Source organism: Tiliqua scincoides, chromosome 3 (genome assembly GCF_035046505.1).
Source record: "Tiliqua scincoides isolate rTilSci1 chromosome 3, rTilSci1.hap2, whole genome shotgun sequence".
Classification (NCBI taxonomy): domain Eukaryota; kingdom Metazoa; phylum Chordata; class Lepidosauria; order Squamata; family Scincidae; genus Tiliqua; species Tiliqua scincoides.
This window is the reverse complement of record NC_089823.1, coordinates 16,834,666-16,861,964: the sequence shown is the minus strand read 5'-3', so window position 1 is coordinate 16,861,964 and position 27,299 is coordinate 16,834,666. Positions and strand designations below refer to the sequence as shown.

General features: G+C 44.1%; 1 protein-coding gene across 2 annotated transcripts in view; it reads right to left on the bottom strand.

The window, feature by feature from the left end:
• Positions 1-22,772, bottom strand: part of ARHGAP42 (Rho GTPase activating protein 42) — a 161,845-nt gene extending 139,073 nt beyond the window's left edge. For both annotated transcript variants that reach the window (XM_066619343.1, XM_066619344.1), the window contains exon 1: positions 22,453-22,772. In XM_066619343.1, the coding sequence (XP_066475440.1) occupies positions 22,453-22,606 (154 nt within the window). In that variant the 5' untranslated portion in view covers positions 22,607-22,772. The remainder of the gene's footprint in view (positions 1-22,452) is intronic.
• Between the last annotated feature and the right edge of the window lie 4,527 nt (positions 22,773-27,299).

Below are 27,299 nucleotides of genomic sequence, written 5' to 3'. Positions count from 1 at the left end.
TGTCTGACTATAGTTTTGTCTGATTTTACCCAAGGCCAGATCCTGAAAAATAACCTACCACTAAATGTTACCTAAGAACTGTACAGTCTCTAATTTATTAAAAACATAGTGAAAGATCATAAGATACATTTTTATTCTTTTTAAATTCTGGTCTTCACCACCTTTTAGTAAGCACTAGCAGAGCAAGTGCACTGTAAACATACCAGTAAAACAGTGGTTCCCAATCTGGGATTCATGTACTCCCAGGGACACTCAACAGGACCTACAGGGGTACTTGAAAAAGAATGAAATAATGTAGGTCATGCTCCAGAATGGCTTGCAGGGCCAGCAAGGCAGAAAGGGAGGTAGGTAGTTGGCTGTGAAAGCCCCACCAAAAGCTAGTTTTTGGTCATCAATTCATGTATGAACCAGTGATTGAAAACCAGCACAGTAAAAAAGCTGAAACATAATGTGGAAAGTGATCAAACACCCAGAATTTCTCAGCACACTTCTGGTGCAAAACAGTGCAAAGGCAGAGTCTTCTGTTCTTCAAACAGATAAAAAGAGAAAACACTGTGATAAATACATGAAGTTTGGGCTTTCATATGGAGGACATGAGGGCTTGTATTATTAATTACAACATTTTGCTAATAGGAAGGGTACAATTTATGGAAATGGGCTGCCAAGGCATATGCAAGTGAAAAAGGTTGGGAACCACTGCAGGAGATCCATGAATCAAATCCACCTTTAAGGCCAAAGCTCTACATATAACATACAACTTATAACACATAACTGGGAAAGTACAAATCAGTTCACAGCAGAGAGATGAGCTACATATAGCTGCAACCCTTTTTACTCAGAAGTAGACCCACTGCTTTCCATGGGTGTTATTCTTAAGTAATGGTGCACTGAATTGTAGCCTGGGACTTTATTTCTAACGGAAAGGAGGATCCCATCCTGGTGTTTCAAAAAACAGACCTCTGCCAAATGCAAAGCTTTTGCAAAAGGGAACCAGCATTTGTAAAATTCTCTGGAGGAGAATAAAAGGTTAACATTGGCTGCAATTTCTCAGGAAAGTTACTATAGAAACTAATGAGGTGCCTGCCTGAGCTGAGCAGAGAAACCAAACCTTTCAGAGTTGAAAGGCTCTGCCCTCTGATTGACCTGGAGACAATTGTGTTGGCAACCTTCAGTCTCAGAAGACTATGGTATCGCGCTCTGGATGGTGGTTCTGGAACAGCGTCTAGTGTGGCTGAAAAGGCCGATTCGGGAGTGACAATCCCTTCCACACTGGGAGCAACTGTAGTGTGTCCCTGGTCTGTCTCCCTGACTATGGGCCTTCATTCTTTGCCTCAGACTGTTGGCCAAGGACCACCTGGACCACCAAGGACCACCTGGACCGCCAAGGCCAAGGACCACCAGGACCACCAAGGACCACCTGGAGACAAGGTGAAGTGATAATTGGAGCTTGATTACTTGACAAATTTCACCTACTATAGGTGAGTATCTACAGTAATAAACAATTAACACAAAATTCTTAGGTGCAACCTCTGGCTCTATACTGGCCATTGTTTCTATGGCACCAACAAGAAGAACGTCAGCAAGCCCTGCAAGATCATGCTGAAGGACTATCTAGTCCAGCATCCTGTTTCCCACACCACCCACCAGCTGCACAAGACGCTTTACACCGCCTGAGAATACAGGACCCTGTCCTGAATGTTCACAGACTAAAAATGAAGTTATGACCCTGGGATATGAGAGAGAGAGAAGAGAAGCAAAAAGGGAGGAGGGTTTGCAGGCTGTTTAGATTCCTCAACGTACAAGCTCAAGTGAATTAAAGAGATATTACCCAGGAAAGCCTCCCATGCAAGTTAAGACCAGTAGCTTAGCTACTGGTGGTAGTGGCATGGTACATATTGCAGGCACTGCAATGCACCATGTAACCAAACCCTTTCCCTCACCGTTGGAGCCATTTTGAACAGTAATGGCAACACCGCCCAAAATGGGAGGTGGTTACGGTTGGCAACCTTCAGTCTCGAAAGACTGTGGTATAAGCCTACAGAACCCATTATTCCCAGGTGGTCTCCCATCCAAGTACTAACCAGGCCTGACCCTGCTTAGCTTCCAAGATCAGATGAGATTGGGCATGTGCAGGCTAACAGTTGCTGGTTACATGGCATGTTGAAGCACCTGCAATACTTACTGTGCTGCCCCCTCTGTAGCTACACTACTGGTTAGGACATCCACGACCTCATGAATACACCAGGGGTGCCCAGCATGATTTCTAGCCAATAGAAAAGACCGCAGAGTGTGCATTTGTAACATGCACAAATCCTCTCATAGTCTGGACGCTTCCTGTTCCAACTGGCAAAGGATGTATTCTTGCAAGATTTAAAAATATAGGAGAACCTTCATATAAATAGCAACATGGTAAGCGGAGGAAAATTATGCCCTAGGCCTGATAAGTAACCAAGCATATCCCCTCATCAAAATTGATTTGTTTTGGCTTTTAGCCAAGACAAAGTTGGCCAACTGACTGGAATAAAAATTCTGCATGTTCATTCGAGATATGTATACCTCGAGCAATCATTCAAATTACATACATCTCTAACGAACATACATAATTTTTATTCCAGTCAGTTGGCCAACTTTGTCTCAACTAAAAGCCACAATAAAGTCATCAAACTAACAATCAATAACTATACAATAGAGTATTTTATCATTTCTATTATTAATGTAACAGGCTACAACAAAAATTTTCTTTATTACTGCCAATAAGGCAATCTTATTTGTAAATGCCCTCTCTTTTCCATTTAGCAAACATCTGAGTTGCCAGTTAGACCAGTAAGAAATCCTGGTTAGAATAGGAAACAAACACTATTTTAAAGCACCTATATACACAGGGTGATGTGTATTCAAAGATTTCACAGGAGCCCAGAGAAAGGAACAACATGTGCAGAATTCAGCATCCCAACAATTCCAGTTTTAATTTACTTAAAAACACAAGTTTCTAGACCTAATGGTTACAAAAATATGCTTTAACATGTATGGGAACTACGTATTGAAATTTTTGAAGTTAGAGCGGTGGTTAATTCAGATTTCCAATGCTTAATGTCATTGCTCCTTTGCCCTTCCCCTAACTAATGAAGAAAGCAAATTGGGATAAATTATGGTCATTTATACAGCAGCCAGTTTTTCTGAGTTGGGTTGCCAAGGTCAACAGAATGCAATACTGTTGAAAGCAAGGAAGAACATAAGAGTCCCACTGGATCAGGCCAAAGGCCCATCTAGTTCAGCTTCCTGTATCTCACAAAGGCCCACCAAATGCCGCAGGGAGCACACAAGACAACACACAACCTGCGCCCAGGTGCCCTCCCCTGCTTCTGGCAATCAGAGGCTGCCTGCCTCTAAAACCAAGAGCTTGCACATACCTACTATGACTTGTAAACCATAAGTAACTTTTCCTCCAGAAATTTGTCCAAGCCCCTCTTAAAGGGATCCAGGCAAGATGCCATCACTACTTCCTGTGGCAAAGAGTTCCACAAACTAATTATACTCTGGGTGAAAAAATATTTTCTTCTGTCTGTCCTAACTCTCCCAATACTCAGCTTTTGTGGATGTCTCCTGGTTCTGGTATTATGTGAGAGGGAAAAGAGCATCTCTCTATCTACTCTGTCCATCCCCTGCATGATTTTGTATGTCTCAATCAGGTGTCCCATCCCCCCAGGCATCTCTTTTCTAGACTGAAGAGGCCCAAAAGCTGTAGCCTTTCCTCATAAGGGAGGTGCTCCAGCCCAGTAATCAATTTTGTTGCTCTTTTGCACCTTTTCCATCTCCACTATATCCTTTTTGAGATGTGGCGACCAGAACTAGATGCAATACTCCAGGTGTGGCCTAACCATCAATTTGTACAACGTCATTACAATATTAGCTGTCTTAACCTCAATGCCTTTCCTAATGATCCCAAGCATGGAATTAGCCTTCTTCACTTCACTTCTTCACTTAGTATTTCTTTACTCAGCGTGTAGTTGGTCTGTGGAACTCCTTGCCACAGGATGTGGTGATGGCGTCTAGCCTGGACGCCTTTAAAAGGGGATTGGACAAGTTTCTGGAGGAAAAATCCATTATGGGTTACAAGCCATGAGGTGTATGCGCAACCTCCTGATTTTAGAAATGGGCTATGTCAGAAGGCCAGATGCAAGGGAGGGCACCAGGATGCAGGTCTCTTGTTATCTGGTGTGCTCCTTGGAGCATTTGGTGGGCCGCTGTTAGATACCGGAAGCTGGACTAGATGGGCCTATGGCCTGATCCAGTGGGGCTGTTCTTATATTCTTATATGACTATGGCCCTTTACTGAAGGTACTTTGTAGTGGCAAACCCAGGTTTGTCACTACAAAATGTGTAAAAAGGCCCAAGCATTCCAACACCACACAGGACCACCCTGGCTCTTTTACTATAGAAGTAAAAAGTAAAACCAAGCATTAAAAATGCCAACAGTTTGCACACAGCTTGCAATATTATATCGGGCAAAAGTTTCCCAACAGTGCCTGTACAAAAATGAAAAGCAACAAGAAAGAGGTCAGATGGATTATACTGTCTTGCACTGAAGCAGGGGGGGTGGGTGGGTGGGATCACATATGAAATTAAAGTCGTTATCTAGGCATTACAAGTCATGAGCCCATGGAACAACAACCACGACATCTAGAGTGAGGGTCATGGGAACGAGAAACTTTGCTCACCCTTTTTCCTGGCAAAGTTTTCCACACTTGGGTGGAGAGAATCTGCATTTTGCAAGGATGGGAGAGGGGGGAAAAAAAATCAGAATTTTTTTTTAAAGCATCTGTATATTTAGCTCTCTTTCCTTTCACGAATAAAAAGAAAGCACCCTTTTGAGCTAGAGGAAATAAAACACATTCTAAGAGAAATTCCTTCAGGCCCTAAGCACTTAATGACACGCAGCCCCCTTTGATTAGCTTCCTTTGATCAAAAAGCTTGGATCGGGCACATGATCTAGAGGACTGCTTACAGCAGCTGGCTTCTCTTACACACAAACACAAACTGATGCATTCAACTATTATTTCTGTAGAGTCAGAAAAAAAAAACACACAGGGGGAGACAGGGCTAAATTCAACCCTGAAGTAGAGCAAGAACTGGGCCGAAAAGTTCAGACCGTTGCAGGAGTTGGCATGAAACAAGATCTTGCTGTGGAAGGCATGTGAAGTTAAGCACCAGATAACCCTTGCAAGCTACATTAAAAATGACATGCCTCAGTGAACACAGCAGCTGCCATCTCCCTGGAGGATAAATCATGCTCAAAGATGCTTGCAATCTATCAGGACCTACACAAGGATTTAAGATATTTTTATTTATCAAGCACCAGCAGCTTACACAGCATCTTACATCAAGTGGAAGAAGCAGGTTCCTGTCCTGGGGGTTTGAATCAGGATATTGCCACAAGGGACAGAATGGGGGGCAGGGGAGAAACAGGGGGCAGAGGAGAAGGTAAATAAAGCAAGCATATGCTATTGTTTCAGTTACACAGACTTGAATTTGGCTAAAAAAAGGGAATGGGGACAACAGGGAACAATGCCAAAGCTTTCATGGAAAAAGGTGCCTTTTTAAGAAGAGATTTGCAGGAAATGAGTCAAGAAGCATCCTGAAGATAATGAGCTGCGAAGTCATTTAGCCAAGTGGCTAAATGGTCTCTAGATTAGGGGTGTCAAACATAAAGCCCATGGGCTGAATCCAGCCTGAGAAAGCTATTTGTCTCCCCCTCCATGAAGACTGAATATGTTTTTGGATATAACTAAATAATGTAGTTATGATGGTCATCCATAGTCAGTAGTGGTTATTCCTTGCCTGGTCCCACCTGTTGGCAACCTTCAGTCTTGAAAGACTATGATATCGCGCTCTGAAAGGTGGTTCTGGCACAGCGTCTAGTGTGGCTGAAAAGGCCAATCCGGGAGTGACAATCCCTTCCACACCGGGAGCAAGTGCAGTCTGTCCCTGGTCTGTCTCCCTGGCTATGGGCCTTCCTTCTTTGCCTCTTAGCCTCAGACTGTTGGCAAAGTGTCTCTTCAAACTGGGAGAGGCCATGCTGCACAGCCTGCCTCCAAGCGGGCCGCTCAGAGGCCAGGGTTTCCCACTTGTTGAGGTCCATCCCTAAGGCCTTCAGATCCCTCTTGCAGATGTCCTTGTATCGCAGCTGTGGTCTACCTGTAGGGCGCTTTCCTTGCACGAGTTCTCCATAGAGGAGATCCTTTGGGATCCGGCCATCATCCATTCTCACGACATGACCGAGCCAACGCAGGCGTCTCTGTTTCAGCAGTGAATACATGCTAGGGATTCCAGCACGTTCCAGGACTGTGTTGTTTGGAACTTTGTCCTGCCAGGTGATGCCGAGGATGCGTCGGAGGCAGCGCATGTGGAAAGCGCTCAGTTTCCTCTCCTGTTGTGAGCGAAGAGTCCATGACTTGCTGTAGTACAGAAGTGTACTCAGGACGCAAGCTCGGTAGACCTGGATCTTGGTATGTTCCGTCAGCTTCTTGTTGGACCAGACTCTCTTTGTGTCCCACTTTATGTCTCTCTGGTCCCACCCTTAATGAAAGACCTGAACTTGCTGGAAGCACCCGATTGGTACTTGGAGTCTTTGGAGGTGCCTGATTAATCAAGAGATTGCAGGTTTGGGGCTTGCAGTGGCTGTTCTGGAGCTGAGAGCATCACATTACAGTGAAAGTGCAGTTTCAGCAGACTGTACAGATGATTTTTCAAGCTACTTTCAATCGTTGCTAATAAACATGCTGGGACTTGCCCTTTCTTTTGGCCGTCCAACTTTTAAAGTTCAAAGTTTTCCATGACAGAACAGTTGTTACTGGGTGTCACATGGGACTGGGAGGTGTTTGATGAAGAACGGGAGGGATTTTCCCCTCTCCCTTCTAAAGCAGTTGATGATTTTCTTGGGGTGGGTGGGGGCAGAGTGCAGGGCTTCTCCTTTATGTTTTGGGCTGGAAGTGCTGCAGGTTGAAATTAAAATCTATAGTTATTTAACAAAACATAGAGAAAGAAGACAAAAAGGAGAGTTATTTTTAGATCCTGGTTGGCTAAGGTTTGCAGTTTGATGGTTGAGATATAGGGAGTGTCCCCACTCTTTCTATTTTCCTTTAAATAAGAAACAGCATAGGGAGGTGCTATTTGTTATGCATGGGATAAGGAGGGATAGATGCTCTCCTCCTGCTAAATGTAAGCAGACCCCACTTTAAAAGATGACTCTGCCCAATTTGCAGGGGGTACAATGCCCTTCCTAAATACATTTTCTCCTTACCACACCTTCAAAGACACAATTTCCTTACCACCTCTTGTTGGTCAGTCACTCAGATTTAAATTCAACTCCAGTGATATAGAGAACTGACTGTATGTCATCTGCTAGGTTAGGTTCCTGGAAACCCTAGCAGATAGTGAATTTGCAGATAATGAACAACTGATCCTATGGGATCAATGGGGTTAGGTACAATGAGGACCTGAAGGGGGGTAGGGGTACCTTTCCTGTCTTTAGAAGAATCCAGCAGAGACCCTCAGGAAGTCAACAGTGTGCAGCAGGAAGTGACAAAATATTTCTGAATGCTGCAGAGACCTTTCAGGGGTTGCAGGGTCCTTCAGAATGGCACCTACAACCAGCACAGACCCCTTTGAAATGACCAGCAGAAGCTTCAATTGGCACTTTTAAAGGGCTCAACGCTGGTCACAGATGCCATTCTGAAGGTCCCTGCAGCCCCTGGAAGCCTCTGGCACAGTGGATAAGGAGAAGAGCGTGGCAGATAACAAGAGGTAGGTAGCAGTTCTGCCCCACACAGTTAAGCAAATTCAATCAGCAGACAGCGAATTCGTATATAAAGAGAGCCAGCTGTATTAAGTTGTGCGGACAAGTTCTATTCCACATCTGTATTTAACAAGACACATACACAAATTGTGAACACTGAGCATCAGGCCAAATCTCTGTATTTGTAACATAAGGCGCTAATCTGTCTTTCATCTTGTAAATGGACAATTTCATCAGGTTATTGTATTTGGTTGTTCATAAGAGGTCATTCTTGCTTTATAGTCCTGAATAACTCACTCCTGAAAGTAAATTACTTCAACTAGGACTCTCAGCATGTTGTCCTGAGATGGACAAGAACTCTCTCTCTCTCTCTCTCTCTCTCACACACACACACACACACACACACACACACACACACACACGCTTTGTCCTGGACATAGCTAATGCCAACAAACCGATGCTGCCAAGAACTGATAAAGCAGAAAATGATTCAGAATTAATTCTAACAGGAAATTGCCAGGTTGCCACAACAATTCCCAGTCTATAAGGCCCCAAGAGAACCCATCCAGATTCAGCAAGGGTCACAGTTTCCACTGTAATGAGACCGACATTAACGAAAACTATTTTCCTCTGAACAGAAGCCATTTATCTCAGTCACATCGCAAAGTTAAGTATCCAGCAAAAGAAGAATAAAAGTTCCTTAAATTATCCACACAAAATGACCTTTGCAAAAGTCAGATTGTAAATATTAATAGTTTAAATCCTTACTTAACTGAGAGGTTCCATTTTGACACACAGGTAGCCCAAACTAAACATGCCGCTGCACCGGCACGGCCCCCCTGCACCTGCTCCCAAGTGTTGCAAAATGTGCCGTAGAGCATGTTTGCACCGACTCAGGAGCAAGCCACACCAGCACAACAATGTGCACTGTGCACATTGTGCAATGTGCACCGGCACCAGCTCCAACTCCTGCGCAGGTGAGTGTTGCAAACAAGTGGTGCAGGGGGTGGGAGAACATTCCGGGGGTGGGAAGGGGTGTTTCTGGGTGGGAGAAGGGCGGAACAAAAGAAGGATTGGCCCAGGAGGGGGCAGGATCAGCCATGGCAGCACACACTGTATCTTGGTCCCCAAACTCAGGCCTCAGAGCCCTATGTAGGTTGCTCAAATTTGTCACAGCTAAATAGCTGGTGCAGATCCAAGTAGCCCCATAAGGCAAGCTGGGGTTGTACATGGGGCAAGGGAGAAAATATCCCCTTACCCTGTGATGACCTCCAGCAGCCTCCCAACTTGAACAGGATACAGCACAGGACACTGCATCCTGGCTGTATTGGTGCAGGTTAGAATACTGCTCTTAACCAATTTCTGCTTGGCCCAAAGGTGTACACATTTGATCTCTGTTGTGTACATGCAACGTTAGAAGGAAATGACTTAAGCTGCTTGGACTGGAATTTGCATCCTATTTTCTTCCACTCCGTTCAGGTTTAATGTAGATATAATCTTGGTTCATATAATGTCATCCCACTGGCCCCACCCACCAGGTGGGCATCAGTGCACGCATTCCACAGTCCCTTCTCGCACATCACTCCATTGTGCATGGGGGCAGACTAACCAAACCTCATACACGTACCAGGAGGCTGTCAGAAGATTTAATTTGAATCGATCCACTGCTTCTCAGTAGACCCCTGAAAGATAAGAGTGACATGTGCTCCTTCCCCACTCGCCACTAGATTAAACTTTCTCATCTTCTTTCCATGCAGTGACCCATGATTTTGCATTCCACATATGTCCACGCAAGCAAGGGTTAAAATCCCTTGTTTACAAAGGAATTATCGATCTGCACCATATTGACTACATTTTGCGTCTACATGCATGCAGCATCACGCTGAAGGAATTTATCGCTAGACTATCACAAATTGAAGATGCTTGCAACAGGCCATCACGGGGCATAACAGACCATGTGTCACTCAGAACTAAATTCAATTCAATTAAACTCAGCCAAATTCAATTCAGACCGACAGAGAAAAAACAAACAGCTTTCTTAAAAAAAAAAAAAAAAGACACTTTGAATGAAACAGTATTTTTTGGCATGAATTTTCAAGGGACTGAACGCAAAGCCTTTACGCTGAAACCATATCAAGTTTCAGACAAACAAAAACAGCATGACAAAAGCTGGGATCTGAAATTTTGTGCCAAACTAAACTTTCACATAGCTCTTATGCACAACAAAAATCATTCACTACCACTAGGATCGCATACAGTAAAGGCTGCAGCCCAGCTCAGAGGTTCTGCAAGAAACTGCCCATACTCTCAGAATATCTGGGCCATGCCTTCCCTGCCACAATGCACACTGCAGCCTCACCTCCAGTCTCCCCATAAAGAGAATCTGTCACTAAACAAGTGCTCTCCATCATAACAGGGCTGTGGTACACAGGGGCAGGAGCACCAGCACACTCACAGATATTCTGTAAGCACAAAGAAACTCTGCACTGGGTTTGTGCCTCAGCAAGCAGCAGCACCAGCGGAATTTCAACCCAGCTGTTTTGGATCCAGAGGTAGAAACAACTACATACCCCCAAAACATATACCCCCAAAATTAATGTAGAACCTTAATCAACTAACTCCTTTGCAACAAGAGGTTCATGGTGCCCTGAAAGTTGGAAACCCTAATAAGCAAACATCTTAGAACAGTATTTCTCAACCAGTGGTACTTGTACCATCGGTGGTACTTAAGATGGTGTCTGGTGGTACTCACAGGACCCCCAAACCCCTGCCGCATGGCAGTGAGACCAGCAATGCAATGAACAGTGGTAGGAGGCTTGGCTCAGCAGGCAGAGCTCTATGTGCTTTTCGTGTGACTCTGACCAGGACTTCCAGCAATACTGAAGCACTGTAGCCTACTCTGAAACTTTGCTCTTAACAATCATAACTTGAACACTACTCAAGGGGTAATCCTTGAAGAAAGCTTGGAAGTTGCCGTTAGTGCAGAAAGTGGTGACCTGGTTGGTCACCTGGGCTTGGTGTGTTGCTCCTGCCATGATGTTGCTCTGGTGGCTACACCAGCTGCCCAATCCATTTTGAACTCAATTCAAGGTGTTGGTGATGACCTTTAAAGTCCTATAAGGCATAGGACCAGGATAACACAATGCCCGCCTTCCCCCATATAATCCTGCACACCCCCTATGATCATCATACAGGGCCCTGCTTAGGATACTGCCATCATCTGAAGCCAAGCAGATGGTGTGAAGATGCAGGACCTTTTCTGTAGTGGCACCATGGACTTTGGAACCAATTGTCAGAAAGTCTGTGAAAGGTTCCCATTTTGTATGGTTTCTGGCAGGGTTTAAAAACATATGTATTCCATCTGGTGTCTGAGAAAGGAGGGAACTCTTGGGGACCCTTTTTAACTCTTCTGTTATGTTGTTCCTGTTTTAATTCTATTTCTTAACCACACCAATTGTTAATTGTTTTTAAAGTTTTTATTTAAAAGTTTTATTATTACATTTTATATTTTATGCTGCAAACCACTCTAAAAGCAGCATAGAAATCTTTAAAACAACCAACTGCCAAGTCAGAGGTCATAGTTTCAACCTTGACATCTCAGAGATTAAAACTATCATGCAGCCTTCTAGCTTGCAAGTCGCAGACTCCTGCCCCCACATTGCCAGTCTGCCCACATCTCCCTGCTGAATTATTATTATTTACAGGTAGGCTTAGGAAAGAAACCCGTCTGAAATCCCAAAGGATCTCCACCAGCAGAGGTAATACAGAGCTAGATGGACTCCATATAAGGTAGCTTCATATATTGCTTTGCTAGTGTAGGCTTAAGATATATATCACTGTCAAAATGAAAGAGGGGAAGTAGTAGGATGCGTTTAGGGAACTGTGGGAATCCCCCCTCCCACACAATCTCAAATGCACAAGCAAATAGTTCTGCTTTTCCTATTTAGGGAAGACACAGATGCCTTTGTGACATCAGCAGCTCTTTACACCAATCCCCACCTCTTCTCAAACATAACTGCCTGCCCGGCAGCCAGCCATTCAGTCAATAAATAAGTAAATAAGGAAGTGAGCAAATATTGCCAGGCTTAAGGAGCCTGGAAGCAAAAGGTCAAGAGTGAACATGGGAATACAAGGGTGAGCAAAAACGGGAGCACAGCTCCTGCCTAAAGCAGCCCTCAGACCTTTGCCATACTGCATTTTTCTTAGGAAGTTGCACACCAGTTTCACCTGCACTCTGAATCAAGGAGGCAGGCCACTTCGTCAAGCTTTGAGCAAACGTTGTAGTTCTGCTGGTACATTCATGATGCGTTCTGCAGTTCATAATGCATGCCCAGTGTGGATCATCCTGTCTTTTTCTTGGGAGGAAGAAAGAGGGGAAACCCACTGGTAGGAAGGGACAAATCTAACTTAGTGAGGTGCCCTATCTGAATATGGGAGGGGGGGGGAACAGCTGTAGCTCAGCATTTGCCTTGCATGCAGAAGGTCTCGGGTTTGATCCCAGGCATCTCTAGGTAGAGCTCAGAAAGGCCCCTGCAGTAGAATATCTACGGGGGGGCATGCGGTAAGTATTGCAGGCGCTGCAATGAGCTATGTAAGCGGCCCCTCCCACTCACCACCACAGCCATTCTGGGGCAGTGATGGCAACAATACTGCAATATTTAACCGGCGCTGCTGCCCCCATAGCTATGCCAATGGACCCTTGCCTGAAACTGACCGGCTGCTGCCAGTAAGGATACACAATGGACCAACTGCTTCAATTTAGTATGGCAGTTTCCTAGATGACCCCCCAAACCTCAAATTAGTCAAGGTTTTGTATGTTCACCTGAATCTCCCTGGCAATTCTGGGTTTTATGCAAGCCTTTACAAGCTCAGGTTTTGCTTTCACATGAGATCAATTTCTTCAAAAGCACGGCAAAAGGTATAGCCTCCCCCATCCAGGTGCAAGATGCTCCCATGCTTCTTCCATCCCACCAGTACATGCTCATAGGCAGCACCAGTGTGGGAAATGAGAAGCCTGCACACCTCACCAGCCTTTGCCCCCTAAGGGGATAAATTCCCATGTGGAGAAGACTGGTACCCCTAGTGTTTATTTCTTCATAGAATTTTCCTGAACAAAAATTACTAAGCATTTGATTAAGGTACATTTTCTGAGAGCTGAGCAGCTAGGTCAAGACACAGCTCCACACTGTGTTTAGGGGCAGGAAGCAGAAGGGGGGGGAAGTCAGTTTAGTTTGCAGCTATACTGCAGCCCAAAACATTTTGCTGACTTGATTAAACTTTCCATCTCCATATATATATCTCCATTTCCATATATTTCAAAGATGGTTGGGGGCAACATAATAAAGATTTGTTCAATGACTGATAGCCCAATCCTAAAGACAGCAGCATTACTGGGTGCAATGGCATCAAAACACCACTACATCCTGCAGCAGACAACGGAGGTCTCCTCAGCGAAAGGGGACTTATGTCCCCTTCTCCCCAGGGAAAAGCCCCAAGCCCTGCAATGGGGTTTCTCAAGTCTGCACTGGTTATTTTGCTGGCGCAGAGTTGAGTGACTCTGCGTTGGGCCAGAAATCCTGACACAGAGTTCAGGATCCAGCGGAGCAAAGGTCTGCTAGTCCTGCCCCCCTTCCACAACAGTTCCTCCCCTGCCCCAAAACACCTCCCCACCAATCCGAAAGCCCTCAACACCATCAGGAGCTCTTACATAGCTCTGGGCAGTGTTCAGCCAGTGCTGGGTTCAGCGCCAATTGGCACTGTGCCAGCATCAGCGCTGGCTCAGCATAGGGTGTGCTGAATGTGCTGAAAGGTACACCCACCTCAGTACTGGAGGTCAATGCCACACTGACCCAGCTCAGGATTGGGCCCTAACTCTGAAACCACTTTCCATATTTAAGAGAGTGGGTTTTAGGTGGTTAAAGAAAGAGAAACGTTGCAGACGTACCTAGGAAGAAAGCGCACAAGATCACTAATCATTTCCTTGATGCAGTGTATGAAGCAGAGAGCTGGTTATTGCCGTTGGCAGAATCTCCCAGGTGTCCCCAGAAATCCCATTACTTAGGATTTTGTGTTCTTCACTTAGACTTGACTCATACCATCACTAATCCAGCAAGAAGCTCCACATGGTAGGCAAACTGACATTCCTCCCTCCCTCTCCCATGCTGAGGCAGAAGACGACAACACAAGTTAACCAGGGGGCTGGAGCATCTCTCCAATGAGGGAAACCTCTTAGTTTAAGAGACAGAGGGGAAATAAGCAACAGGAGAAACATGATTGCGGTTGCAATCCTAACCACACTTTCCTGAGAGTAAGCCCTATTGAACAAAATAGGACTTACTTCTGAGTGGACCTGGTTAGGAATGTGCCCTAAAGCTTATAAAATGATACACGCTGTGGAAAATGGAGCAACAAGTTTCTAGCTCTCTCATAACACTAGAAGACAGGCAGTATTTTACCAGGCAGCATGTCATCAATTCATGGAATGCATTGCCACAGGATGTGGTGATGGCCACTAGCCTAGATAGCTTTAAAAGTGTAATTAGCAGACTCCGAAAGGGCAAGTCCATTAACGGCTACTAATCATGATGAATGTGTTATCAGGGTGCTACTGAATACCAGATGTGTCAAGAGAGGGGTATTGTAAGCCTTTAACCCTTGTTTGTGGGCTTCCAGGAGCAAATGGTTGCCCACTCTGGAAAACAGAACATTGGTCTACATAGGCCTTTGGTTTGAGCCAAGAGGATGCTTCAAATACATGATTTCATCGTCTTCCCTGTCTACTTTCTTAGGAAAAAAACATACAGATTGGGAAACTGGATCTCACACAGTACCCTGTCATTGGGGAAGCCAAGGGGCCACACCTGCCATTTCAACACACAGAGGGTCTTGCCAGCCTGCCAAGAATTTGAACCAAATCACAGATGGGACACTGGTTCTAAGTGGCTTCAGGACTATACTCCAACTGCTATCAACAGAACTTAGCAAAATATGTTTTACAATCTTTTAGAGAAGGGTGGAGTAACATGTGAGCTATGCCCCCCCCCACAAAGCTGTGATCTGAAATAATCCTGCCCTGCAGACAGACTCCAAGAATCGCACCAAGACTTTCCTTCCAGCTAAGATATGGTTTTCCACTGAAGTCACTGGAATGTCTCAGGCCCTGCTTGAGACATAAAACCAGTCAACACAAAAGGGCTGTTAAAGCAAACAAATTCCAAAGAACCGTGAGAAATATGTGCTTCTTTTGAGCCGACATTTCAGGAGGGATTTTTTGTTGTTGTTGTTGTTGTTAATGGAAACAAGAACGTAATATTCAGATGTGACCTCGAATTTAAAAGCTATGATATCCCGCAAAGCATCTGGAATAGGAGCAGGCAATTTCAAACAAGCAGTATGTCAATGGGGAGGGGGACAAAGCTGGGAGTTTGTTGACCTAAATGTTACACTCAACTCCCTTATAACAGACTGATTTATATTAGACGCTGCTTTGCAATTTAACACCCTTCCCAAAAAAGGCACTGGATCGGATTTGAAAAAGGGGTGGGGAGAGAGAGAAAGATGCACATATTCAATTTGAATTGGAGCCACGTCAGGAATAACAGATTAAAGTCTTTCCCTTCACTGTACTCCAGATCTAGATCTAACACCCACCACCACCTTGGAGATGCTATTGCACAACAGACACACACTCTAAGCACATTGCCTAGTCTGGCCCTAACAGGAAAGGAGAGAAGATGGGATGAGTATATTCTTTGGAAAGCCTCTTACGGATCACAACAGCAATTACATCTTCCACTCCAATGGCAACCATGTATTAATGGCAAGAAACTTCTAGAAATCAAGGCAAAGAGTTCATGGTTGACTCAACAGTTTTACTCGGCTGCTTTATTAGAGGTTTCTTTAGAAAAAATAGTTATTGCTCAATATTGTCTGCATCTATGGTATACAGGCTAAGCAAAGATTACCAAACTACTTCCTTTTCCCCACAGTATTCCTTACATAAGAATATAAGAAGAGCCCCACTGAATCAGGCCATAGGCCCATCTAGTCCAGCTTCCAGTATCTCACAGCGGCCCACCAAATGCCCCAGGGAGCACACCAGAACAAGAGAACTCATCCTGGTGCCCTCCCTTGCATCTGGCATTCTGACATAGCCCATTTCTAAAATCAGGAGGTTGCACATACACATCATGGCTTGTACCCTGTAATGGATTTTTCCTCCAGAAACTTGTCCAATCCCCTTTTAAAGGCGTCCAGGCTAGACGCCATCACCACATCCTGTGGCAAGGAGTTCCACAGACCAACCACATGCTGAGTAAAGAAATATTTTCTTTTGTCTGTTCTAACTCTCCCAACACTCAATTTTAGTGGATGTCCCCTGGTTCTGGTGTTATGTGAGAGTGTAAAGAGCATCTCCCTATCCACTCTCTCCATCCCCTGCATAATTTTGTATATCTCAGTCATGTCCCCCCTCAGGCAAGAACTTAATCTACAATAACCAGAACCTGTCAAAAATAATGGCTGTAAAGACACTAAGACAGACCTAAGAGCCACAGAAGTAAGACACCGTTTCTTTTTTGGGTATCTGTTTTTACTATTTCTTTTATAGAGAACCATCAATGTGTTTAGTGCTTTACCCAGCTTGTGATTAATCTGTGGAATGTTCTGGTGGCAGGTGGCCTAGCTGCCTTGGGGATTGGACAGAATTACAATGGAAAAATCCATTACAGCTTACAAGCCATGATGACTATATGCAAGTAGCTCATCTCTGAATGCAAGATTCAAGGTAGTGGCAACAAGATACAGGTATCCTATTGTCTTGGGTGTACCACTGTGAGATACAGGAACTTGGAATGGGCCCAGGATCTGGCTTAGAAGTGGCCAGCTGAAGACCTCTATGCTAAATTAAAGTAACTGGAGGAATAAGATCCTTGTTCGGGCTCCCAGGATGCAACTCAGAGAACCTCCCTGTCTTTTAAATGCTTTTGAACTGCATGAAAGTCAGTGCCTGTAGCATCTGTCATTACGCTTTTCTCCCTGTCCTTTTGCCTACTCTTGACAGCAACATAGACAAAGACACAAGATGCCATTCAAGAGAAGCTTCCAGGTGCCTTCTCCTTACAACTATGAAGCTGTTATGGAGACCAGAGGGCTGTCCAAGTTGCAATCTGACAACCCTTTTCTTTTCTCAACAGAGATCAGTGAAACCTCATTACCAATTACGGATTGAGTATCCCTTACCTAAAATGCTTGGGACCAGAAGTGTTCCAATTTTTTTTTTTTTTAAGTTTTGGAATATCTGCATATACATAATGAGATATCTTAGGGATGGGGCCCAAATCTAAACACAAAATTCATTTTATGTTTCACATATAGATCAGTCCTCGGCCTCCGCAGGAGTTCTGTTCACAGAATAGCTCAGATTTGACCCAATGTGGGTTCCTAACCTTTGGCTGGAGAACACAAAGAGGATCTCCTGACCTAGAAGCAACCAGGGGTTGTGTCCAGGAAGTCTTCTGTGGGTCCTCCAGCCAGGGGTTCCAAACCCACAGTGGGTCAAATTTGTGCCATTCCAAATCTACAAATAGAGAACCCACTGTACACCTTATACACATAGCATAAAGGTATGCAATATTCTAAATAGTTTTGTGCATGAAACAAAGTTTGCATACATTAAACCATCACCCATTACAGGAGGTCAGGTATGAAATTTTCCACTTGTGGTGTCTTGTCAGCGCTCAGAAAGTTTGTGATTCTGGAGCATTTTGGATCACTGATGTTCAACCTAAACATATATATTATATTTCTTCCTGAAAGTTCATTCATCTAAGGTTGATTTTCATGGTATTATAAACACACATACAGAAAACACCATCCACTCACCAGGGGTTATCTCTGCAAGCCTGTTTCAAATGCACCTCAGGCCAGCATTGAAAACAGTTCAATCAATATCTAGAGCAGAAGTTTTCAACCACTGTGCCGTGGCACACTGGTGTGCTGCGAATGGTCCCCAGGTATACCGCAGGAATTTGGGATAGGGTCATTTATCAATAGGACCATTAGGGGATGTGAGCCCCCACTGACAGCACAGTGTGCCTTGTCAATTGTCAAAAAGCTCATGGTGCGCCTTGACCATTTTAGTGCCTTGCCAGTGTGCCGCGAGATGAAAAAGGTTAAAAATCACTGGTCCAGAGAAAGTTAATCTTCTGTTTAGAACAGGGGGTCTCTAAACTTTTTGGCTGAAGGGCCGCATCAAATATCTGGCAGAGTGTCACGGGCCGGGGAAAAAATTAAACATAAAATTTAAATAAATACATTAGAGACAGAACTTAGATAAATGAATAAATGAATGAATGAGCTCAATTGTCTGGGATTTCTCCATGCACCAACACAGTCCAACTTAAATGGACCCCCATTCCCCCACCCCACAAGCACAACTCCAGTAGTGTTTGGTCAAATGGGCCAGAGGCTCTTGGGATCAGAGGCTGGCCGTGGGCCGGATAGAGGCTTCTTGCGGGCCGCATATGGCCCCTGGGCCGCGGTTTGGAGACCCCTGGTTTAGAAGAACATATGCATCTTCTACCCAAATGCAAAATTGAGTTGCTCTCGTTGGTCCCTTGTTACCCTTCCCTCCCTCTGTTTTCTTCTCCATCAAGACTGCAAGCCTCCTGGGGCAGGTATCTGTCATTCTCTTTAGGTTCCTTTAAAAAGCAGCACATACAAAAATAGTGCTCCTAATTCACATTGTTGGTTGTGGAGGCTAGTTGTTTCTGACAATGACACAAATTTTGATTAACCCATTTCTGCCCAGCCCACAGGGGTACACATTTGATCCCTGTTGCATATATGCAAAGTTGGGCAAATATGGGTTAATTCAAACAGCCAGCTACAGTACCTGATCACAGCTATGCAGATTTCACCCTTTTGCTGGCATTAAACAATCCCCTCCTTTTAGAGAATAAAACATGCAATTGAAGGACTGGCATAAAAGGCCTGACAGTCCACAAGGCAGGCAGCAAGCATCTCCCTTCCTCCTCTGATCAAAAAGCGTCTTTGGTTAGCTGGGAATAGATTATAACCCGAGCTTGTTAAACACCTAAGACAGAAACATTTAGCAATAACCAACTTAACCTTTACCAAAAAGCTGAGGGTGCACATTTACAAAGCACACGTATGAAATAACCTCAGTCTATATTACAACCACTACACAGAGTGACAAGGAATGTCAGGGGTTAACATCAAGCTTCTGTTCCTTTCCCAACTTCCTAAACATGTTTATGTGGAGTCAGGTTCTATGGAGAGAGAAGAACATCCAGGACTGCAGAAATACACAGCGGAGCAAAACCCTTTCAAAACTTCACTACTGTTTGGTACACAAGTCCTGCAACCCAGCTCTTGCACAAGGATGAACAAAGTTATCGGAAAAACGTAGTCCACGTACATAAGCAACATGACTGTTGAAGGGCTTTTACATACCAGGAATTCAGTGCAAAGAGTGGCATCATCAAATATGGTTTTTAAGGCTGTACTGTGACACACACATCTCAGAAGCAGGTTTGATGGAGTTTCAGTGGGGCTTACTCCTGTATAGCCATGCACAGGATTAATGAAGCTTTAAAGATAAAGGTGAGGGTTTACTACAATCAGTGGGGTAGTCAAGGCATCTGGCACCTGGGAACACAAAAATGTTTAACACCATAACACCCCTCCAAATTTTAACACCCCCATAGGAAGGGGGGGGGGACTGGGTACCCAAGGGGACTCAGGTTCACTCCTCTCCAATCACAAAGCACATAAGAAGGCTTTGGGTCAGTCACCCTCCCTTTTCCCACCAAATTTTTGGAAGGTCAAAAATGGGTAGTAACTTGAGGGAAGCTGCTCTTGAGTCAATTGGAAGAAAGGTTTCTAGTGAGAAAAAGTCTAAGATCCCAATCCTAGACATGTCTACTCAGAAGTAAATCCCATTATAGTCAGTTGAGCTTACTCCCAGATGAGTATTGCAGCCTCTGCCTTGCATCTTAAGCAGAACTTCAATAACCTTCCAGACTAGACAATACAAAGAACAGCAACTTGGTGAAAACCATAGCAGCAAATAAAAAAAAAATGACACTTTTAACAACTCAGTGTCCTAGTCCTTCACAAACTTGCCAAAAAGTAAAATCACTAAATTCCATGGGAATACTTATTAGTAAGCAGGCATCAGTCCCAACAAGTTTGGGACAAGTACACCCAGTCACATGTACCATGAGAGCTAGTACTGACTCTCTAGTACACAGATATATACTATTATCATGCATGCATGCATTTACATCCACATGTTGGTTATATGGGTACATTACACACAAGAATACACAATCCTATGTACATTTTCCCAAGAAAATAAACATACAGGAGGCCTAATCTGGATGAATTTCAGTCTGCAGTTACTTATACATTATGCTTTTAGAGTGCATTTTTTTAAGATCCACTCTTATTTAGCCTTCTCATTTGTACAGTATTTTTCCATTTTGCAAGTTGCTCAGACTCAGAAATGTTAACAGATGCAATCCTTACCTGGGCATAAGAAGCTACTGAATTTAGTAGGAGTTACTTCTGAGTAAACTTGTTTTGAATGATGCTGCCATCCTGCAGCCCTATGAAAGCTTTCTTAGGAGCAAGATCCATTTCACTCAGAGGTGCTTACAGCCCAGTCCTTCAGGGATGAGCAAGCTAATCAAAAGTAATCCCCACTGAGCTCAATGGCTTTAGAAAAAACATTTTCCCCAGTAGTATAGGTGCATAAGATTGCTGTGTAATGCTAAACATATTTACTCAAACAATATACAGAAGCTACAATTCCATGCAATCTATATACCAGAGAAGTCTCTATTTAAACACAGCAAAACCTATTTCTGGGCAAACATGCATTGTATCCAGCTGCAAGAAATTTCAGATTGGTAGGGTTACCAGATACAAAGGGGGACACAGTGCCTATACCAGTGGTTCCCAAAGTTGTAAGTACTGGGTCCCACTTTTTAAATGACACTCTGTCAGGACCCACTTAGGTTTACCAGTCTTTTAAATAGGGGGATCTCAAAAGTAATAATAACAATTAAAAAGACCCTCATCTCCCTACATCTACACATGCTTGCAAACTGCAGGAGCTGAGCTCTTTGCAGGGTAATTAGCAGCTATAGTATCTGATTTCCGAATAGACCTCATGGTTTGAGGCAATGAGTTGTCCAATCTTTCCATCACCGGTTGGCAACCCACCAGTGGGTACCAACCCACAGTTTAGGAGCCACTGGCCTATACCAAAACATTGTAGAGAAGAGAAAATTTTGGCAGGTGTTGCTTTTTAAACCCTTTCAGGTTGAGCTGCAACTGCCAACATTCCCTTTTCTATAAATAGTTAAAGGTATAGGCATTCTGTCCCACTTTGTATCTGCTCACCCTACAAACTGGAAGCTCAGGACAGATCCTGTACTCTCATTCTTCTATAAAGAGCCATGCTCACATTACTAAAAACAGTGACATATATTTTTCTACACACAGAGCTAGTCTATGAGAAAATAACTAAGATGCACTTTTCAAATACACTGGCTGAAGCACCACGCAGGATAGATATAGGTTCAAACTCCTGTTCAGCCACGAAGTTTCCTGGGTGACCTTGGGCCAGGCACTATCACTCTACCTCACAGGGTTGTGTGTGAGGACAAAAAGGGGAAGAACTATGTACACCACCTTGAGCTCCTTAGAAGGAAGGGTGGTACAAAAATGTGATTGATAAACAAAATAAATCTTTTTTTCTATGCACAGAGCTTGGGACTATGAGAAAAGAACCAAGAAAGATGCACATTTTATTAAATACACCGCACAGGATAGATCCAGGTTCAAATTCTGCCTCAACCATGAAGTTTTCTGGGTAACCTCAGGCTCTCTCTCTCTCTCATCTACCTTGCAGGGTTGTTGTGAGGACAAAAGAAGGGGAAGAACTATACACTGCACAGGATAAATATACTGCACAGGATAAATACAGGTTCAAATCCTGGCTCAGCCATGAAGCTTCCTGGGTAACTTTAGTGTGCCATGGCACACTGATGTGTGGTGAATGGTCTGTAGGTGTGCCTTGGGCATTTGTGGGAGGGTCACTTATTAGTAGAACCATTGGGGGATGTAAGCCCCACACCAACAACATGGTGTGCCTTGTCAATTGTCCAAAAACTGATGGTGTGCCTTGACACTTTTAGTACCTTGTAAGTGTGCCAAGAGCTGAAAAAGATTGAAAAACCCTGCCTTAGGCAGTCTCTATCTCTCCCTCCCTCTCAGCCTCACCAACCTTGCAGGGTTGTTGTGAGGACAAAAGGAGGGAAAGAAGAACTGTGTGCCCCACCTTCTGCTCCTTGGAAGGAAGGGTGGTATAAAAATGTGACTGATAAATAAATAAAACAAATCTTTTTTTTTCCCATGCACAGAGCTTGAGACTGAGAGAAGAACGCAAAAAGGTGCGCAATTCTTGATCACAGCGGCTGGATGGAGAAGCAGGGCGGACGGAGAGCCAGCCAAGGGAGCTGGGAGAAGGGAAAGTTTCTCGGCCACCAGGAGGGGCGCGCCTGGCCCCGGCCCCATTCAAACAAAAGAAGAGCCCGCGCCCCCTCTCCCCCCCCCAGCCCACTCACTGCGGAGAGCGCCGACCAGGAGGCCGCCGTCCTTGATGAGCTCCTTGATGAACTTGTTGGTGCGCTCCAGCTCCACTTCGTGGCACTTGAGCCGGTCCCTGAAGTCGGGGCTGTCCAAGTAGGAGTCGCTGAACTCCAGCGTGGGCAGCCCCATGGCAGCGGCGCGGGCCAGCCCGGGCGGCGGGGCGCTGCCTGCGGAGCGCGCGGAGCTCGGGGCGCAAAGACGGGCTCAGCCGCTGCGGGCTACTCGGGGCGGCCGAGCGCGCATCGCAGGCGCCTGGCTGGTCCCCTTCCGGGCCGGCCCTTCCCCGTCCCCGTCCCGGCCGAGCAATCTCCCCTCCCGGCTCAGCAGGAGGGAGGAGGGAGGCGGGCGGCAGCGCCCTCTCCGCCCCTCTTCCCCGCATCCCCACCCGCTTCTCCGCGGCGCCAGCCCCCCCGCAGCCCTCCCCCGCCTGGCACGCCGGCCTGGGAGGAGGAGGAGGAGGAGGAGGAGAAGGACCACCCGCGCCTCTCCGGGCAGGGACACCAAGTCCCATCCGGCCTCCGATCCGCCTTCATTTGGGGGCTCTCTCTTGGCTACATAATGTCCTTTTTGGAACGACAGTAACCAGCGAGAACAGGACAATCAAGGCGGCTTAGAGATAGCCTCTGCCTGTCTACTCAGAACTAAGTCCCACTAGAGTCAATGGGGCTTACTCCCAGGAAAGTGTGGCATGTCTACCCAGAAGTAAGTCCCACTAGAGTCAATGGGGCGTACTCCCAGGAAAGTGTGGCATGTCTACTCAGAAGTAAGTCCCACTAGTCAATGGAGCTTACTCCCAGGAAAGTGTGGCATGCCTACTCAGAAGTAAGTCCCATTCTAGTCAATAGGGCTTACTCCCAGGAAAGTGTGCTGAGGATTGTACCCTTAGACCTACATTCATTCTGTGGCTCTTTCTCCTGGCTCCATACTGTCCTTTTTAAAAATTACAATAACTAGCCTTAACAGGAAAATAAAATCTTAGAGCCCAAACCTAGGCATGTCTACTTAGAATTAAGTCCCATTAGAGTCAATGGGGCTTGCTCCCAGGAAAGTGTGGATAAGATTGTACCCTTAGACCTTCAAATCTACTTTCATTCTGAGGCTCACTCTTTCTGTTGGCTACATACATAGTTTTATTGTTTTTTAATTGTAATAGCTAAAATTAACAGGAAAATAAAGTTGACTTAGAGCCCAATCCTATGCATGTCTACTCAGAAGTAAGTACCATTATAGTCAATGGGGTTTACTCCCAGGAAAGTGTGGATAGGGTTGTACCCTTAGATCTCAAATAGCCCAATCCTAGCCATACTTTCCTGGGAGTAAGCCCCATTGACTCTAATGGGACTTACTTCTGAGTAAACCTGCATAGGACTGGGCTATAAATCTGCATTTATTCTGTGACTCTAGAGTACATACTGTAGTTTTCTTTTTATGTAGGTTGGATCCTGTGAGTACAAAAAAAAAAAAATGGCCCATGCTTGGTTTGTCACTTTCAAACTTTGGTGGCTACAAACTATTAAGAAAGAAGTGGTTTGAGTTTCTCTCCCCTGATTAGCAATCCCCCCCTTCAAGATTTCTTAACTCTGCAACAGGGTGACAGATGTCATAACCGCAAAAGGGGACAAGGCACCCCAAAATTTAAGACATCCAAGAAAAATGTAGGACATGACAAAATAAAAGATAAAAATACTCACATATTGATATCATGGGGTTAATTTAAACACGGTATTATTTTTAAAAGTTTTTTAAGTAAAACTATATTACATATAATTTATTAATTGCAAGAAGACTATGTGCTGCCTGCAGGGGCCCACTCCCAGGGGAAAAAGAGGACATTTAAGTTCTTTTCCAGGACATGAGGCTAAAAAAAGGACATGTCCTGGAAAAGGAGGACCTCTGGTCACCCTGAGTGGTTCTTTTTACACTGGGACCCACTTTGTTTAAGAATGACAGTCTGTCCAGCGCCACCAGAAGTGATGTCATGGCCAGGGTGATCAGACATCCTCTTTATCCAGGACATGTCCTGGAAAAGAACTTAAAACATTCTTCTTTTCCCTGAGAGCAGGCAGCCCATAGTCTTCTTATAATTTATAAATTATATCTAGTAAATTATATGTAATATAGTTTTAAATTTAATAAAAAGTAACATAGTGTTTAAACATAAATGTTTTCAGTTTTTATTTTGTTGTGTCCTACATTTTTCTTGGCTATCCTACATTTTGGGGCACTGTGTCCTCTTATGCAGTTATAACATCTGGTCACCCTGTTCATACTGTAATTTTTTTTTTTTAAATGTAGGGTTGGACCCTGTGGGTACACAACTGAAAATGGCCCACATTTAGTTGGTCCCATAAAAGGGTGACTTTCAAACTTTGGTGGCTGAAAACGATTAAGAAAACAGTGATTTGAGTTTTTCTTGGATTGGCAATTCCCCCCCTTTCAAGATTTCTTAACTCTGCAAATACTTATAGTAGTGCTTTTATTTTCCTCCCATTTTCCCACCAAGTAGCCCTGAACATATTACCTTCTAATTAGAATATGAGAATACCAAGGACACAGAACCCATTTCAGTCATCATGAACCCAGCCAGTCACAGATCATTATCATATATTTTTTTTAAACTGCACCCTTTTCTAGTTTCCTTCAAGAGCACTTCAGACAACTTACACTGAAAGAAGAATCAAAAGTTTACATGATGCAGTTCTGCTACTGAAGCTAACCAGGCTCACTCTGAAAGCTTCCTATATAGGAGACCATCTGGAAACCATGTGGAAACCATTCTGAGCTCCTTGGAGGAAGACTGGGGTATTAATAAAATATGAATAAAACAGCAAAGGAAATAAAATACTCAATCCAGCCCAAAGGCTCTGTCCACTAAAAACATTTTATTTACTTAGGATTTGATTTGACAATAGAGACAGAAAAAGCCTAGAGTGACATGCAGTGAGAACGTTCAGTAAAAGAGTCAAGAAATATTATTTTCTCTGGGCTCAAAGTGGCATTGCTCCAGGTCAGAGTGGCATTGCTCTATATTGTATTTAAAATCTAGTATCATATATAGTGCACTGGACACTAGTAAAATCTAGTATCATACTTCTATGGTGCAGGAGTGGAAAATTAGTCAAAAGGAAGCCCTGGGGCCCTCACTTAATCACAACATGTTAATTACAACATTGTTCAGTGGGTTGTTGTAAGGATGAATGAAATGCACCATTTTGACATTTCTTATTTTAAAAAGTCTGCAAAAAGTGAATTTTTTTGGTACAAGAGGAAAAGAAATCTAATGAACAAAAAATATTTGTAAATTCAAAAACCTCCAGGTAAACTTGCCTCACTGAAATCGCATGGAGAAGACAAGATAATGAAGAAAAGAGTGGTTTTTTGCACAAACCATAATTTACAGCCCAATCCTAACTTGGAATGTGCTCCTAACTTGTGCTGTTTTGCTCTTTTCAACAGCAGAACTGCAGCTGCATTGGTGTGGGGGGATTTAGGCCACAATCCTATCCACACTTTCCTGGGAGTAAGCCCCATGGACTAGAATGGGATTTACTTCTGAGGAGACATGCATAGGATTGGGCTGTTAAGATTGAGCTGTAAGTCTACAACCCTATGCACACTTATCTTGGGGTAGGTCCCATTGAACTCAGTGGGGCTTATTTGTGAGTAGACATGCCTAGGATAGCACTGTAATTTGTAGAACTCACCACCACAGGATGTGGTGATGGCCGCTAGGCAAGTTGGCTTTAAAAGCAGACTAGACAAATCCATGGCCAATAAGTCTACTAGCAGCTATCATAAATAGCATTATGCAGAATGGCTGTTGCTGGGGACCAGCCACAGAAAAGAACAATCACTGTCATGTTCAGTTCATGCGCTTCCTGGACATGCCTAATCTGCCACTGTGGGGAAGAGGGGATGGGAAAGAGACTAGATGGACCTTTGGTCTCATTCAACAGGGTTCTTCCTCTGTTCTTTTGTTAATCATTAACAATAGCTTTGGGAAGTTCCCTTTTAAGTGTTGTAGTTGTATTTTGCTATATTGGTATGTCCACATCACCTTATGTGGCACACAGAATAACTGAGATGATAGTGTTTTCCAAGATGCCATAGTGGCAAAGCTATAACTGTTGACTTTATACCTAATGTGGCCAACACCTTAAAACCAAACATCCTCTGCAATGGGAAGAGTGGCAATTCTATTACAATAATCTCCACTCCTCATTTTATCATGTGTCAAACCCACCCAGCTATCACAGTGTGTGGCAGAATTTACAATCAAAGTAGGAAAATATTTCACTTTCTTGATAGGAAAAAAAAAATCTGCATATTTCCAAAGATTTGGCCATGAAAGTATAGTCAGTATTGATGGGAAACAACGAAAATGAACTTTGCATGAACTCTTTTCCCCCCTCTGTGCGTCTTTTATGCGGCTTTATTATTATTTTTATCCCAATGTTTTTATTGCGTTATGGGAGCAACAGGAGAGTCCTCCAGTAGACAGTTTAATGGTTATTCATTTCCTTATTCTGCAAGCCAGCGGATAATGGTTTTCAGCTATTCAGTTCAGATACTGTCAGTTTTGCATCAATATTTTAAAATCCTTCATTTTTTCCGGACAGTTTTTAAGTCACTGTGTGCAGATGTTTCTTTAGGAGACTTATTAGCTGCAAATATATCCCAGTGTATATTCAAAACATATCATATTTATTGCAAATCATCTTGCAGGGAGTGAGGCCCCATCCATTGGAGCTTGTGAAAATAGATGATTGAATGTTAGGTCAGCTCTTTCTTTAAGGTTCAGAATCTGAGGAATATCAGCCCC